Genomic DNA, 14,068 nt, shown 5'->3' with positions numbered 1-14,068 from the left:
ACTAATGAAGACCTTTTCATTTACCGAGATATACTTAATTTACATTATAAAAACAGTAGCCTACGTACATGCAGCCTTTTACCTGAACCACTTCTTCTCCACTGTGAAGTAAAAAGGGTTAACTAGCCTACTGCTGTGCAGTTATTAAGAGTAGCGAGGTATATCTGCATCTGCACCATACATTCATATAATATCAAACAGGTGAACAAAGGCATTGGAAGGGAAATGGGTTTGAGATTTAAAAATATGATTTCTCCATAATCTTAACACTGGTTTGCTATTTCAGTCAACCGTGAAATGGTATCACGTCTATCATGTCACGGCAAAGGAATTTACTCCAAAATGTTCGGCTACAAGCAAATATAGGGATCACATCCAGTATATTTATGTATGTGCTCTGTATTTTCTTTTTAATTTGTCCTGTTTTTATGGTCAGAATGCTATTATTTGATTTTCTACTGGATTTTTTTCATGTATTCTTTCTCTCTCTCTCTGTTGTTTCCTGTATGTACTTCCATTTGCTTGTTGAATGATGTTTTTTGATCTTGTGCAGTGTCTGTGTGGTCATGGTGGTATTAAATAGGAAGAAACACAACTAAGTTTCGGTTGTGTCAAGTTGTATGTACTGTATGTGCTGCTGTCAAACAGTATGTTGCCACCCAGTCTGTATTTCTATGCTCCTCTTGTTTAACATGAATGCGTAAAACATAAATGTGTCAACATGGTGGCTGATGTTTAATAGACTTTTCCAATTATGCAAACTGTGTAAGGCAAATTAGACCTCCTGCCACACAGGAGCAGTGATACCTTAGTAGTGGTCGTGTCACGTTGTCTGTTTTATAATTGCAGTTACTTGTGTAATGTGACGAGGTTAAAGAGCTTATATACAGAGTGTTTAGCAATTTATTCTTGGTTATAAATGTCAGCTTCAGTTGGTCTCTGTTTAAATCTGGCTTATCTTTGTCACTTAACTATTAACTGTGAAAACCTATAATCAAACAGGCTGATTCATTTCCTTTTAAGAACAAGGCAAAGATGCTGTCATGCAAGGCCTTCAGTCACACTGAGGAAGATTATTATTTTTGTCTTCCAGACTTGAACATCTTGTGTTTGTTTGTATTTCTCCAGTGTGAAGCTGTGTGTCACGTCAGGGTGTTAGATCTCTAAACAAATGAGCTGAAACATTACAGAAGTTTCTTCCTAATTGTTCCTCTGCAGACATGATCAGCTGACCACTAGTGACCATTCGTGATTATCAGCAGGGCAGTCTGGTGGTATTTCACAACAGAGTTTATGAACTTGAAAGACACGCTGACCTTATTTTCCACTGCCTGTATAGAGGTCATAACCTCCTTAGGAAAAGACACCCATCTCAAACCCAAGCAACAGCTCTTAAACCACATTTATAAATATTTTAGAGGCAGGAAGGAGTGGTGGAGACACATCTGATAAAACTCTTTTCCCACTCCACTTATCCCCTCCCTTTTTACAAAGTGTCAGCAAGTTAACTCAGCTGGCCGCAAAGCTCTTCTTCAAAAACGTCGGATTCTTCTAGAAGATGCAAATCATTAACTTCTTATCTTGCTGCTTGGCCAATTGGTATGTAGTCGTACGGTTGTTTTCCTGTCTAGTGAATCACGCCACTGGACTCTAAAAGCCCTTTCACCCACCTCCAATGCGGATCGATGAGAGTTAATGAACCAAGGATTCCTTTGATCGTTTGTTTGGTGTTTCATCAATAATAATGGTTGTTTTGTTCCCTCTTTCTTGCTCTCTCTGCTGCCCCTCTCTTATCAGTCGCACAGCCTCTAACATAAAATTTGGTATCTCATCATTACATTCACTTATTTTTATCTTCTTGTTGTAAAAGTCTCCCTCTCGAATTTTACTCTAGGTAAGGTTTTTTTGCCCATCAAACCACCTGTGTCTACTGTTGAGCATTTGGCCAGCTTACTCATTGGGATATTATTTGTGTTTTAAAGTATCAGTTTAAAGCTATAGAAAAGTAGTGAGCCCTTGTAATGGGAAATTCTGTGTTTTGTAATATTTCTGTATGGGGTGTAATAAATTATTCTACGATAGTACTTTATATGGGAAAATACCTAAAATGTGACAGTCTTTGTAAGTATTTATCTTCAACTAAATTATTGTACTTTTTTTGGGCAATTTGTAGATACGTGTGATGATGACAAGGTATTGGTTATCATGAAATTAACTGTTTCATCATCAGTCTGATGCATCTTTTAATTTATTGATGTATATACTGTATGTTTGTTGATAAACAGCTTACTTTATTTTGTATATGACCAATAAACATGTTTTCAAATGGAACAGCTTTTGTGTGTCTTTTTTTAAATTGGAATAAAAGAGTTATAATTATAGTTGTTTAGTATAATTATTATTATTATTCACAGCCCTATTGTGGTCTTTCTTTCTGTTTTTCATGAAGTTAATCTCTGCAATGCAAATATAAATATTGTTGATGTTGCACATGTATCTTGTTCATTAAATCAGGATACACTGGATGGATAAACTTCTGTACCTCACCAGTTATAATTCATACAGATTTGAATCAGTCACATTTGATAAATCAACATTATTTTATTAAATCGTCCTCATTCCTATGAATGGAAATATAAAAAATTAATAGTATAAATAATTTAGCACAGCCTTTTAATTCAGCCAGACTACACTGATCTAACACTCAAAACTTCAAGTCTGTGCTGCTGTTGTGTTTAAGAAAGAAAGAAAAAAGCATATACTGAGAAGACAGAACATTTTATATGTAAACTCTTTATTTCAGATATAAACTATACAGTATATTTGTTAATCTTTATAAATGCGTCACAATTCAGAAGACAGTCACCATGAATCTTTTTTTCACAGCAGACAGACTGTTTCTGCTGTGACAACTTAAGATTGTCTGCTATTTGGACGCACTGACCAGCTTTAAACAAACACAGATGATTGACAGTATGACAATACAAAATCAATTTGAGAGGGAATAATAGTGTAAATGATTAATAGAACATGGAATGTACATATTTGAAATAACCAATGATTAACTATTTTAACATTTTATTTTTTGGGGTTGCCAATAGGCCATAATTCAAGGCTGAATATCACCGCACAATTTGAACTATTTTATAAAGGCCGCACATGTGTTTAACCATTCCCGTCCATAGGTGGCAGTGTCAAGTTAATACCGGCTCCCTTCCACTTCAACAGGTCCGGATCCTGTGAAAACATGGAGCGAGGTGGTCATCTAATCATTACCAACACAAGCTTCGCAGCTGTATCGTTGAAGCATAGACTGGTGTTTTATTTGTTTGGTTAATTTAATGTTAATGTGTTTGTGAATTTAACTTGTGTGTTGTGTTTTAATTGTCATATTCGTTGTTTAATTGTGTAAATCCATATCCGTGCTGTGACTCCACTCCGGGTTTTCTGAGCGATCCGGCGGGTTCCAAACCGTCACTCTTGTTGCCCCGGGAGGAGAGGCGGGTAACCATGTCAACAGGCCGTGCTGATGGAGGGCTGCTCGGCTAGTCGGTAGCTCGCTAGGCTTCATTTATCAGGAGTAACACTGCTGCTCTACTTTACCTTTACGAGCCAGACTTAACTAGATATTACTCTACTGGCTTTTTGTTATTGAACGCCAGTAACCATACCAACCACAGCTAAGCTAGCTAGCTAGCTAACAAGCTAGCTAGCTAGGGTTACAGCTCAGCAGCTAGCGTTAGCACACAGCTATACTTCATATCATGTACATTATAGACAGATAGTCCTCAAACTGTCGACTACCAGCTGTATCCTGATGCGACCTGATGGAGGACTACGACACGTTTGTGCAGCGTCGCCTCTCCTCGTGGAGGGGAAGAGAGGAGGACAACAACAACAACAACAACAACAACAACAACAAACCTCCTGCGGCCTCTTCTCTCATCCGCTGCTACGGACGAGCCATCCTGCCTCCCCTGGTGGGACTTCAGTTTCTCCATATCGCCCTTAAAACGAACATCATTCATTTCAGGGACCTGGTTAATAAACTTTGTGTTGTGTTTTGTTAGATAAGACTCGTAGTCTCTGACTTTGCTGTCATGTGTGTTGGTGCTGACACAATTAGTCAATGAAAGAAACATCTTAAGGAACTGATAAGTAATTAATAATAATTCATATTCTTCATCTTTTTTTAATTATTCAAAGAAGTTATCAAGCAAAATTGCTTCAAGTTTGTCCAGCTTGTCAGACGTATATTGTATCGTCTATAACACTGTAAAGTTACTATAACTATGTATATATATATATATATATATATATATATATATATATATATATATATAGTTATATAACTATAACATTATTTGGGTTTTTGAGTGAGGGTTGGATAAAACTGGGAATATGTGATGGACAGTTTTGACTATTTATAGACATTTACACCAAACAAACAAGTAATTGGTTATTCCTAAAATACAGAACAGCATAATCAATAATGAAAATAATCAATAGTGCCTTTGACCTGTTATTCAACATGCATGACGCTTCATGTCTGTTTTCTGATGATAACAGCTCTCAGGGGAGCAGAGAGAGGAGATGCGGCGACACAGAGATGCAGCGCAGAGAGCTGCTGTCCACAGAAAGATAAAGGATGAGTCAAGAATGGCCTACGTTCAAACTATCCTGCACAGTGTTCAGGTAATATAAGTCTTGACTTTTCGGCTATCCTGTTCTTGTGTTTGTATTTGTGTTTTGCGAACTTAGTGAACTTAGACTTCTTAGTTTTATACAAACATACACTATTTATTTGAATAAATAGTCATTGTCAGACTTTATTTTCTTTCATGTAGTGTTTTGTCAAGCCCGCTTGTTTTTAATCAGATTAGAAAACTCCTTTTCTCTGATCTCATGATATTTGAGAAAACTCTGTCATGATGTTGTCTAAAACGTTGGTGACGATCCTAAAACAAACACGCATAACACAACAGGCGATATCGAGGTCAGCATAAATTATAAAATGATTGTACGATAGGTAGATATAGTAATTATTGAGTGACTAGGCCTAATTGTTTCCTCTTGTGTTTTGCAGCTGAGGAAGACAACAACACTAGAAGAGTTGCTTCAAGAGTCTGAGATCGACACAAAATCTTCATATTCCCATAACGCCATCGGTGGAGTTGTGTCACAGAGCAATTTATTCAAAGGAACAAATGATAGTCTTTTGCTCTCCCCACCATCCGGAAGGAAAGAAAAGGATGGTGTTTATCTTCCTCCTTTGACATCAACTACATATAGTGCCATTTTTGCCTCTAATGTGACACCTCAGCAAAGTTACCAGGAAGGCTGCCTTATTGACCAACATTACAGCCAGCAGGGATCTCAGCCAATGCACCAGTCAGAATCCTCTGGTTTTGTGACCTACGAGAACGGTGAGAACACCACCAGTGTCTCTGAGAGGATTGATGCAGAGAGACAGAGCCATGGCTTTGGCTCCTCAGAGGAAGGTGGCTTTTTCCTTCTCAACACCTCAAACACAATCGCCAAGATGCCAGATATTATTAACTACCCACCCATAGATGGCGAGGAATTGGAAAGGAGTGGACTGGAGTCATCCTTTTGTAATAACTCAATAGTCGTAGAAGACATTTGTTGCACCTTGCTCCAGGAAGATTCAGTCATATGTGACCCTGCACCGATGGATAAATCTGAAAGCAGCCATCTGGACAGCACAGAGGGTGATGACAACCTTTCCTTTACCACAATGCCTGACATTGACAAAGATCACAATTTGGACAGAATTGAGGGCCCCGTCTCTTCACCAGAAAACAGTGGCCTTACAGACAATCTAGAGTTATCACAGACATTAAGCACTCATCACAGTCCAACAACAGAGTTGCATATTCAGCTCGACTCCACAGAATCAGAGCCAGCGGACAACCACGTAGATGAGGAAAAGCCATTTGAGGAGCCTTATCGTCTGAGCCTCCAGGCCTTGCTTAAGAAATCTCAGGAGTATCGGCGGCACCAGCGGATGTTTAGGAACCAAGCCAAAAACACTAGAATTCAGGAGAGGACCCAAGAACAGACAAGGGCGGAGGAGCAGAGCCTCTCTGATAAGGAGAATGATGAGCTCCCTTACAAAAGGACCGGGCCCACAGAGGGGAAGAAAACCAAAGAGAGGAGAATGTCTGTGGAAACGTCCCCAAAGAAATCATGGAAAAATGAGAGGATCATTGAGAGTGAGTTTTTCGGGGATAAGGCTAACTTTAAATCTGAAAGCACACATTTAACAGGAAATGGACATGCTAAGGAAATGACTACTGTTGAGGAGGAAACAATCTTAAAAAATAATAAGCTGAACATTTCACAAGAGATCATAACAGAGCCTAAACAAATAAGCACCTTCCTCCTGCTACAGCCCACATCAGCAGAGACCTCGCCTGTTCAGAAATATCACAGTATCCCAGCCCCTAGTTTCTGTAGGAGTCCTGTGCACTGCAAGAGCAAAGGAAGTATCCAAGATGGAGAATCTCTCGATGGGGTTGAGGCCTCGAGGAAAGTTTTTATCGGGGCTGGTTTGATTGAAGACCACAAGGTTGGAGAAGTAAACCTTGGATGTAACAACAGTCCCACCGCAGTTTCTTCCACCGTGAATCTCATGGTTGGAGGTGATGTAACAAGCGTTTCAGTCAAGAATTCACAGCACATAGATCAACTTGAGTCCAACCTGTCCAGTCTAAAAGTACTGATCTCAGATCTGGAGTCCACACTGACAGAAAACTTGGAGAATCACGACCAAACTGAGAGCAACGCTCAAAGTGAGTTAAGTTTTAAAGGCACCAAGGACTCTCCTAAAAGTGATTGTGACTATTGTGAGGACAAACTGAGGAATGATGAGGTTAGCAATGATGCAGAGGAAGACCAAAGGTACGGAAAGTGGCCGAGAAGACAATCATTAGACAATTTCAAGAAAATGCAGGAAGATACAGGACCTGAACTGAGCAGTTGTGACACAGACGATGTAAAAGAAACCGAGGCAGTGAACGTAAGCGAGCTCAGGCTTGTCAAAACCTTAGCTACAGAGAGAGGAAAGGAGAATGAGACATGTAAAGGAGGACTTACAAAGAGTAATGGACAGCATGGCGGCAGTAGAAAGTCTACAGCTAAGCACATCCTCTCTGTAACACAGCAGCTGCGAATTCCTAATGTATTCAGAAATGTTCCATCCGCAGCCACAGCTTCGCACAACGTCTCGGTGCTTTCGGATACCAGTAACCGTCCAGTGGAAAGCAGGAGTGAGACAGCTGGAGAAGGTCACAACTCTACCCAGTCGCCATCTCTCAACCTGTCGTATGACGTGGACGCACCGTCTGGCCTGTGGCTCCTCGAAGGGTCAGGATCCGACATGGGCTCAAAAGGTCATCTTGTTCAGGAGAAACATCTGACCCCAGAGAGTGGGAGTGAGGGTCAGGGCGGGTCATCCAAGGTCAAACGGAGGCTGCTCATGCACATGACGGAGGTGACGCGGGACAGGAGTGCCGATGCCAGCAGAGGAGCAGACTCTGTGGTCAGACCCAACTCCAGCACTCCTAGAGGTAAGACCAGGACAATACTATGGAGAGGGATTGCTTCTACAAAACAGGGTTGTTATTGGGGGTTAATGGAAAAAAACTGAATCAGGACTGATGAGGATTTAAAAAATATATATTCTAGTATATCTGGAGCTAAAAGTTCATTTGTATGTTCTTTGTTGTAGGCCTAATTTAGGTTAAGTGTGCACTGTATAGCTCTGTTATATTGGACAAAAATAGAAAAGATGAAATAGATATATAATGTCTGAATAAATGAATAGAAAATAAATCGGATCAGAATCCTTGCCGTCAAAGATACAGACATTCTGCTGTATTTGTCCAGATTTTTCTATTCATTTTATTGACATATTATGTGACCAAGTATTTCACATATATTGCCGTCAGCTGCTGCAGTGCCGTGGTACGAAGGCCATGGCAGTCAAGAAGACAAGCAGGAACAACTGAAACAGGCCCACGCTGCTCAGGTCCGAGCCCTGCAAGATGAGCACAGGAGACAACAGGAAGAACTACTGCAGGTGAGACAGAAGTACATCAGAGTACGACACATAACTGGTTGCCATCAAACATGTCGCCCATTTCTATTTGTCACAAAGCGAATATGCGGCAAGGCTGCTTTGTTAATGGTATATTATTAGTCTGTATTTTACAGATTTTTTTTCAAATATGGGAGGGCTCAAAAAAAATATTTTAGAGAATACGGGCACTATTTTACATCTTTCATATTCTAATCAAATACCATGAAAGGACCAAAACCACTGACCCTACTAACAAGTTTTGCCTGTCTATATATAGCTGATAAAGGTCTGGGCTATTCCTCCAGTCTTGTCACTCTCAATCAAGTCAATCCCACATACACCATCATGCTGACAAAAATACGTACTAGCTTACCAAATCTGCAGGTCTCAAAGTCTTAAATTACAAGACCATTGACGGTATGTAGTCAAATTTCATTCATTAAGGTCTTGAATATTTTTTCTTGCTTTCAGTAGACAGTAACAGGAGTTATATATATTTTTTTTGTATTTGGTTCGGCCAATAGGCTTTGAGTGGTAATTGTGCGACAGTTGATTGGGCAGTCAGGAGGCTTATTGATTTATTATAGTACTAAGAATTACTGTTATATAAAACTTGGAAGGACTGAAAAAATGTGACATAGAGGTCAAATATAAATACTTAATGAGTAATTGTCCGCCTAATTATGCTTACTGGTGACATTCTTTGACCAGTATGACCATGGAAAAGGTAATTGCATTTTATTTTTTGTTAAAAAATCCTAAACTGTCGTAAATTTTATTTGACGAAACACTGAAAATAGTCCCCAACAAATACACTAAGTACTTCTTTTTGTGTAATGTTTGCTAAAAGTAGGGAGCTTCTCTGTTTAACTTAGTTTACGGCTGTGAATGAAATGAGAGAGAGATGCAACAAAGACCTCTCGCTGAAGTTGAATTGAAGTCGTCGCGGTTCATGATTGCCATCTTAATCCCTCAGCTTCAGGGGAACCCCAGGGGAATTTTTCACAGTAAGAAAAATATAGAATTTTGCCAGCTGTGCCCTTAAAAAAAAAATGCAAATGTTTCCCCTTCCTTGAGCGTCAAAACGGCAATGAAGAAACTACAAGAACGGAAACCTGTAAAGACATGTTTCTATCTACCAGACATTTCTCCTAACTCCAAACATGGTTCAAGCACAGTCCTATTGATACTTCCTCCATCCCATTGGCCCGCTTCTTGCATTAAATTGCATCATCTATTGCTGTACAGATCTAGCACCACGTCATTCCTGTAAAGGCAACCATAATTCACCCTACCAAGGTTTTTGACTCCACCCAAAGTCACCTATGAGAAATAAAAAAATGAATGTGTTTCCATTTTTTTTTTTTTTATGAGAATAGGGCTAACTGATTCACTTAGCTGTGATATAACATTGACCCTAAATGCTCTTATTGAAAACTAGAAGCAGCCTTGAAAGGCTCTGGCACTGCTCCATATGTGGACACACGGAGACACACACACACACACACACACACACACACACACACACACACACACACACACACACACACGTCGCCCTACCTGTTAGAGCTTGCTTCAGAGGACCGGGGTCGTGGGCAGACTACAGACATCTGCTCATTACAAGAGACCTTCAGACTCTCCCCAGTAAAAAAAACACACAGGGATTCTTCCATAAATGTTTCATTACATCCCTAAGAGGCGAGCTGGCATGGTCGCCTGTTTGTGCGTGTGTGTGTGTGAGTGTGTGTGTGTGTGTGTGCGCACATGCAAGACTTCAAGGACGCCTGCTGTTCTCTGGCAGCCAGTTCTTGTTTCTGCGGCTTGTGTCTGTATTTGTTCTTGGCCGGTGTCCTTGCCCTATTAATCACAGTCTCTGTTTAATTTATGTATCCTTAACAACAATATAATTAACATAACTCTTTAATAAAAAGACTTCTTTTCGACTCCCCTCTGTCCTTCCATCATTTGTGATGTGACGAGAGAGCGAGCTGGCTGGACCCTCTGGTAGAGGGAGGAGGGGACCGAGGGAATTGACACAGAAAGGAGAAGGATAATTTGTTTAATTCATGAGCGTCTGTGGTTAAGTGCCAGATCGTCCCGTTGAGTGCCACCGCTAATGGTCCCTTCCCCTTCTCCTCTTTTTCTCCCTCTCCTCACATCCCCCTCTTTGTTTTGTCTCATACCTCCTCTAACGTCGTTTTTACTCTCTGGCTGTATTCATTTTCTCCATCTCTCCTGTCTCATCATCCCCGTCATCCCTCTCCTCCTCCTCCTCCTCCTCCTCATCTCGTCCCTCCTCACTCTGTGCCCCATCTCTCCCCTTCTGTCTCTTTCTCTCTACCCCCAATTAATTTCTTCCTCCTGCCTCATTTGCTGTCCTTTCCAATTCAATATTTTCCAACCTTGCCTGCTCTCAAAATGCATGCATGCGTGCCTAAACACACACACACACACACACACACACACACACACACACACACACACACACACACACACACACACACACACACACACACACACACACACATGCACGTCTCCCCCTGTTCCTTCCCTCCACCCTCATGTATCTTTCTCCTGTCTCTCTCTCTCTCTCTCTCAGGCATTGGCAGTGCGTTACCGTCGCCTCCAGAGCGTGTCCTTCCCTTACTCCATGTCAAGCTCACATCTTGGGGACACGTTGACCTTTCCTACCCTCTCTCAGGTATCACCATCACATTTGTTGACTTTTTTTTTTGTTAAATTCATCACCAGTCAGCTGACACACTCGGGTGAAACAAATACTTCCCCCTTGATGTCTTAATCCTTATCAGTAACCCCTCTCATCTGTTATTGCCCTCTCATATGTTTTCACGTACAGAGGCTCAGCTTCAGTTAGACTTAAATTGTTCAACAAACATGTCCGTTTAATGCGACGTCTTTAGAATCAACAAGTGAAACATTATTATTCTGCTTATTATTCCCAATTACAATGATCCACTTGCGTTGATGGGCTAAACAGATGCCAACTAAAAGACCTTGAGAATCTGCGTGTGAAATTAATTGGTTGTCATTGATGGAATTAGCATTCTCCTCTCAGTTCCCCTCTGGTCCTCATTATTCACCCCGCTCATCCCTCGTTCTCTGCTCTTCCTCCTCTTCCTCAGCCCTCCAGCCCGCTCTCAGAGCGCCACCGCCCCCTGCTGTCAGCAGCTGTGAAAGGTTTTCTGGCTCGCAGGCTGCTGAAGACTGAGAGAGTGGCGCAGCTGGTGCGCACCGTCAGAGTGAGTCGAGATGGCAGTGTCATGTCTGTCTCATAGAGTCATCAAAAACAGTTTGTATACAAATAAAAACTGTGCTTGTGTGTGTGTGTGTGTGTGTCTTTGGGTATCTAGGACACACATCAGTTCCTGCTGGCCCTCCAGCAGCAGAGCCCCGGCAGAGGAGAGCTTTCTAGCAGACAGGATCTTTTATTGCAGGAGAGAGTCACTCTGCAGGTATTAAAGCAAACATGTGTCGTAAACATCTGTTAACCTTTCTCCTCTTCTCTGCTTCACCGCCAAATGAGCAATTATTCCCTCCATTAGCACTTACTACAACAGATACTATGATTACACTCATTCATTCGAGCCATCGTCTGCTCTGTAATTGTTTCCCCATCCAGCTGCGCGCTGCCCGTTATGAGGTCTATGACATCTTCTTCAGCCTGTCAGCCGGAGAGAGGATGCAGCTGATCAGCCAGGACAGAGAGCTGGCCAGGGAGAGAGAGCTCAGACGACAGGTAACCTTTTCACGTGCTGTGTGTGTGAGCTGAAGAACAAATCGTATAAATTGGAGGAGTATTGGTTTCTTGCTGTCGATAAAGAAGCAATCACAAATCAAACAAAAAAACAACACTAGAGGAATTATGTGTCAGTTGTCGTGGAAAGGTCACGGCTGACATTAAACAACAGCCGGGTGTGTGATTGTGCACCACTGGGCCAAAACTAAACACTGCACAGACATATCAGTATTAGATTACAGCCGCTCTGATCCAGGTCTAATGATTAAAACATGTAGAATACTATTATGATATTATGCTTTAGTTTTCCCAGAGCAGTACTTATGGAGTTGATGTCAAGAGAGGATTGAAATATTGATTATGTTCTGTTTCAATGTACACTTCCTTTCTACTGATACATGTTGTGAGTATTATAGTAAACCTTGTGGGTGGTGCAGAGACTAATCTAGTGTGTGTTTTTGTTTAGAGTGGACATCCCAGAGGAAAGAGCTCTCTGTCAACTGCAACACAAAAATCACTGGAGAGAAAGAGAGGATTGATGTGAGTTTTCACTGGAGCAGTTCTGATTTCTGGTTTCTTTAGATCTCTGCATAGCTGAAGTGTTGTATGTGTCCATATGTGTATCAAGACACGTATGGACACGGTTACTTCTACACTCACAATACAGGATGAAGGAATCTCTGCATAGTCAGAGCTCAAACCGGTGCCTTTACCCTGATAAAGACATGCAGTTAGTTCTTGCACCTGATTAAAAGTTTGTATTACAGAAGCATTTTCTCCAGATCCCTCAGTGACAGAACAGTATGAACCAAACCTATGAAAACATTCAAAATCAGAACAAGAATTGTTAGTAGATTTTGCACATATTTTTTTTTATTGACCAAACATGTTTCAGAGGTTTAAATTAATGTTGCAGCCAGCTTACAAAAGCACTATATTCAGCTCAAATCTTTTAATGAAATGCATCTTGCACTATAAGCTTTTTTAATAAGCTGTATTTTTGTCAGTGGCTAAAATTCTCTTCCCTGCAGGATCCAGAAAAAGGCAGCAGAAAGGCACACGGGAATTGTGACAAGGACTGGACACCACACTGGACTCTCTGCAAAGCAGCCGCCTGAAACGAAACGAGGACAGTTCAGAGCAAATCCTCAGAGGGTCCCCAAGAGCACTTACTCCTCCAGACCCCGATGACGCTCCCCTAATTGGCCCCAGTGAGGACTCCTAATAAGGCCTCTTGCGATTAATTAAATATTTTATAACTCATCTTTTGAGAGTTTTCGAATCAAATTTGACACAAAGTGAAGCCAGTTGCTGACGAATGTATATCTTGTATTTCTTATCTGGTGTGCTTTGACCTTTTTTACACTTTACAACCAGGGTGTAACATAGTGATGGCAGTTCTATTCTTCTACAACAGGGTGGTTTCACATTGAATGGATGCTCAGGTCGGGATAAAACATCACTTCAGCTGCTCTGTCAGTAACAGGTCAAATCTGCTTCCTGTAGTTTTCACCAGTTTAATAATGTTCAGATGTTAGTGGGACAAATGTTGAGTTGGGAAAAAGTTATTTGTTTGCCCTTTGGCTTTCTGTACACAACTAATAGACATGCATTTTTAAGTGGTGACAGCCATGATTGAAGTTACTAATTACACCTCAAATGTCCTGTTAGAAGGGTGTTAATCAGGTTATTTGTTCAGCTGACAGTGTTTTTCCAGTTGTCTAATGTTAAATCTCTACTTTGAGGATGGACTTCAACATTGAATTAGTGTGTTGCCTCAAATTGATGTGCCTAGTTCATTGCCACCAAAAACAAACCATTTCCAGATGTATTGGCACATGATGAACTCTGTAAATATGACATTTACATTTTTTTTGTAGGACAGTGTGCTCATTTTTACAGAAATGTTAATATGCAGCTTCAGATCTTAGTGTTACTGCGAGTGTGCTACCTTAAATAATTATCCTAGTGTCTTTGTATCACATGTAAACACATGTAAAACGTAGCATTTTTTTTTTTTATTCTTACAGACTTTGGACCTGTTTTTATATGTTATTTATTTGTATTTTGTTGGTAATAAATGTTTCTTAACACTTAAAAAGTTGCTCTGAGGTTTGTGAAAGCCATGACTTCATTTCAAACAGGTACAGCCTCCGAGCAGCAGGGGGCGCTGCTGCTGCTGCTGCCCGGAGGCCCTCATCTTCACA

General features: G+C 40.8%; 1 protein-coding gene across 2 annotated transcripts; it reads left to right on the top strand.

The window, feature by feature from the left end:
* The first annotated feature begins 3,494 nt into the window (after positions 1 to 3,494).
* On the top strand, positions 3,495 to 13,947 carry si:ch73-100l22.3 (uncharacterized). Of its 2 annotated transcripts, XM_054605226.1 has the most exons (10): positions 3,495 to 3,980; positions 4,570 to 4,695; positions 5,087 to 7,592; positions 7,974 to 8,104; positions 10,704 to 10,805; positions 11,248 to 11,364; positions 11,476 to 11,577; positions 11,745 to 11,861; positions 12,328 to 12,401; positions 12,893 to 13,947. In XM_054605226.1, the coding sequence occupies exons 1-10, from the start codon at positions 3,828 to 3,830 to the stop codon at positions 13,050 to 13,052; spliced, it is 3,588 nt and encodes a 1,195-aa protein (XP_054461201.1). In that variant the 5' UTR covers positions 3,495 to 3,827; the 3' UTR covers positions 13,053 to 13,947. The 2 variants fall into 2 exon arrangements, with proteins under 2 accessions (XP_054461201.1, XP_054461203.1); XM_054605228.1 differs by lacking the exon at positions 10,704 to 10,805.
* Positions 13,948 to 14,068: the final 121 nt, after the last annotated feature.

This window comes from Anoplopoma fimbria, chromosome 9 (assembly GCF_027596085.1).
Source record: "Anoplopoma fimbria isolate UVic2021 breed Golden Eagle Sablefish chromosome 9, Afim_UVic_2022, whole genome shotgun sequence".
In the NCBI taxonomy this organism is placed as follows: Eukaryota; Metazoa; Chordata; class Actinopteri; order Perciformes; family Anoplopomatidae; genus Anoplopoma; species Anoplopoma fimbria.
Note: the sequence above shows the minus strand (reverse complement) of the source record. Positions and strands in the feature narration are given on the sequence as shown.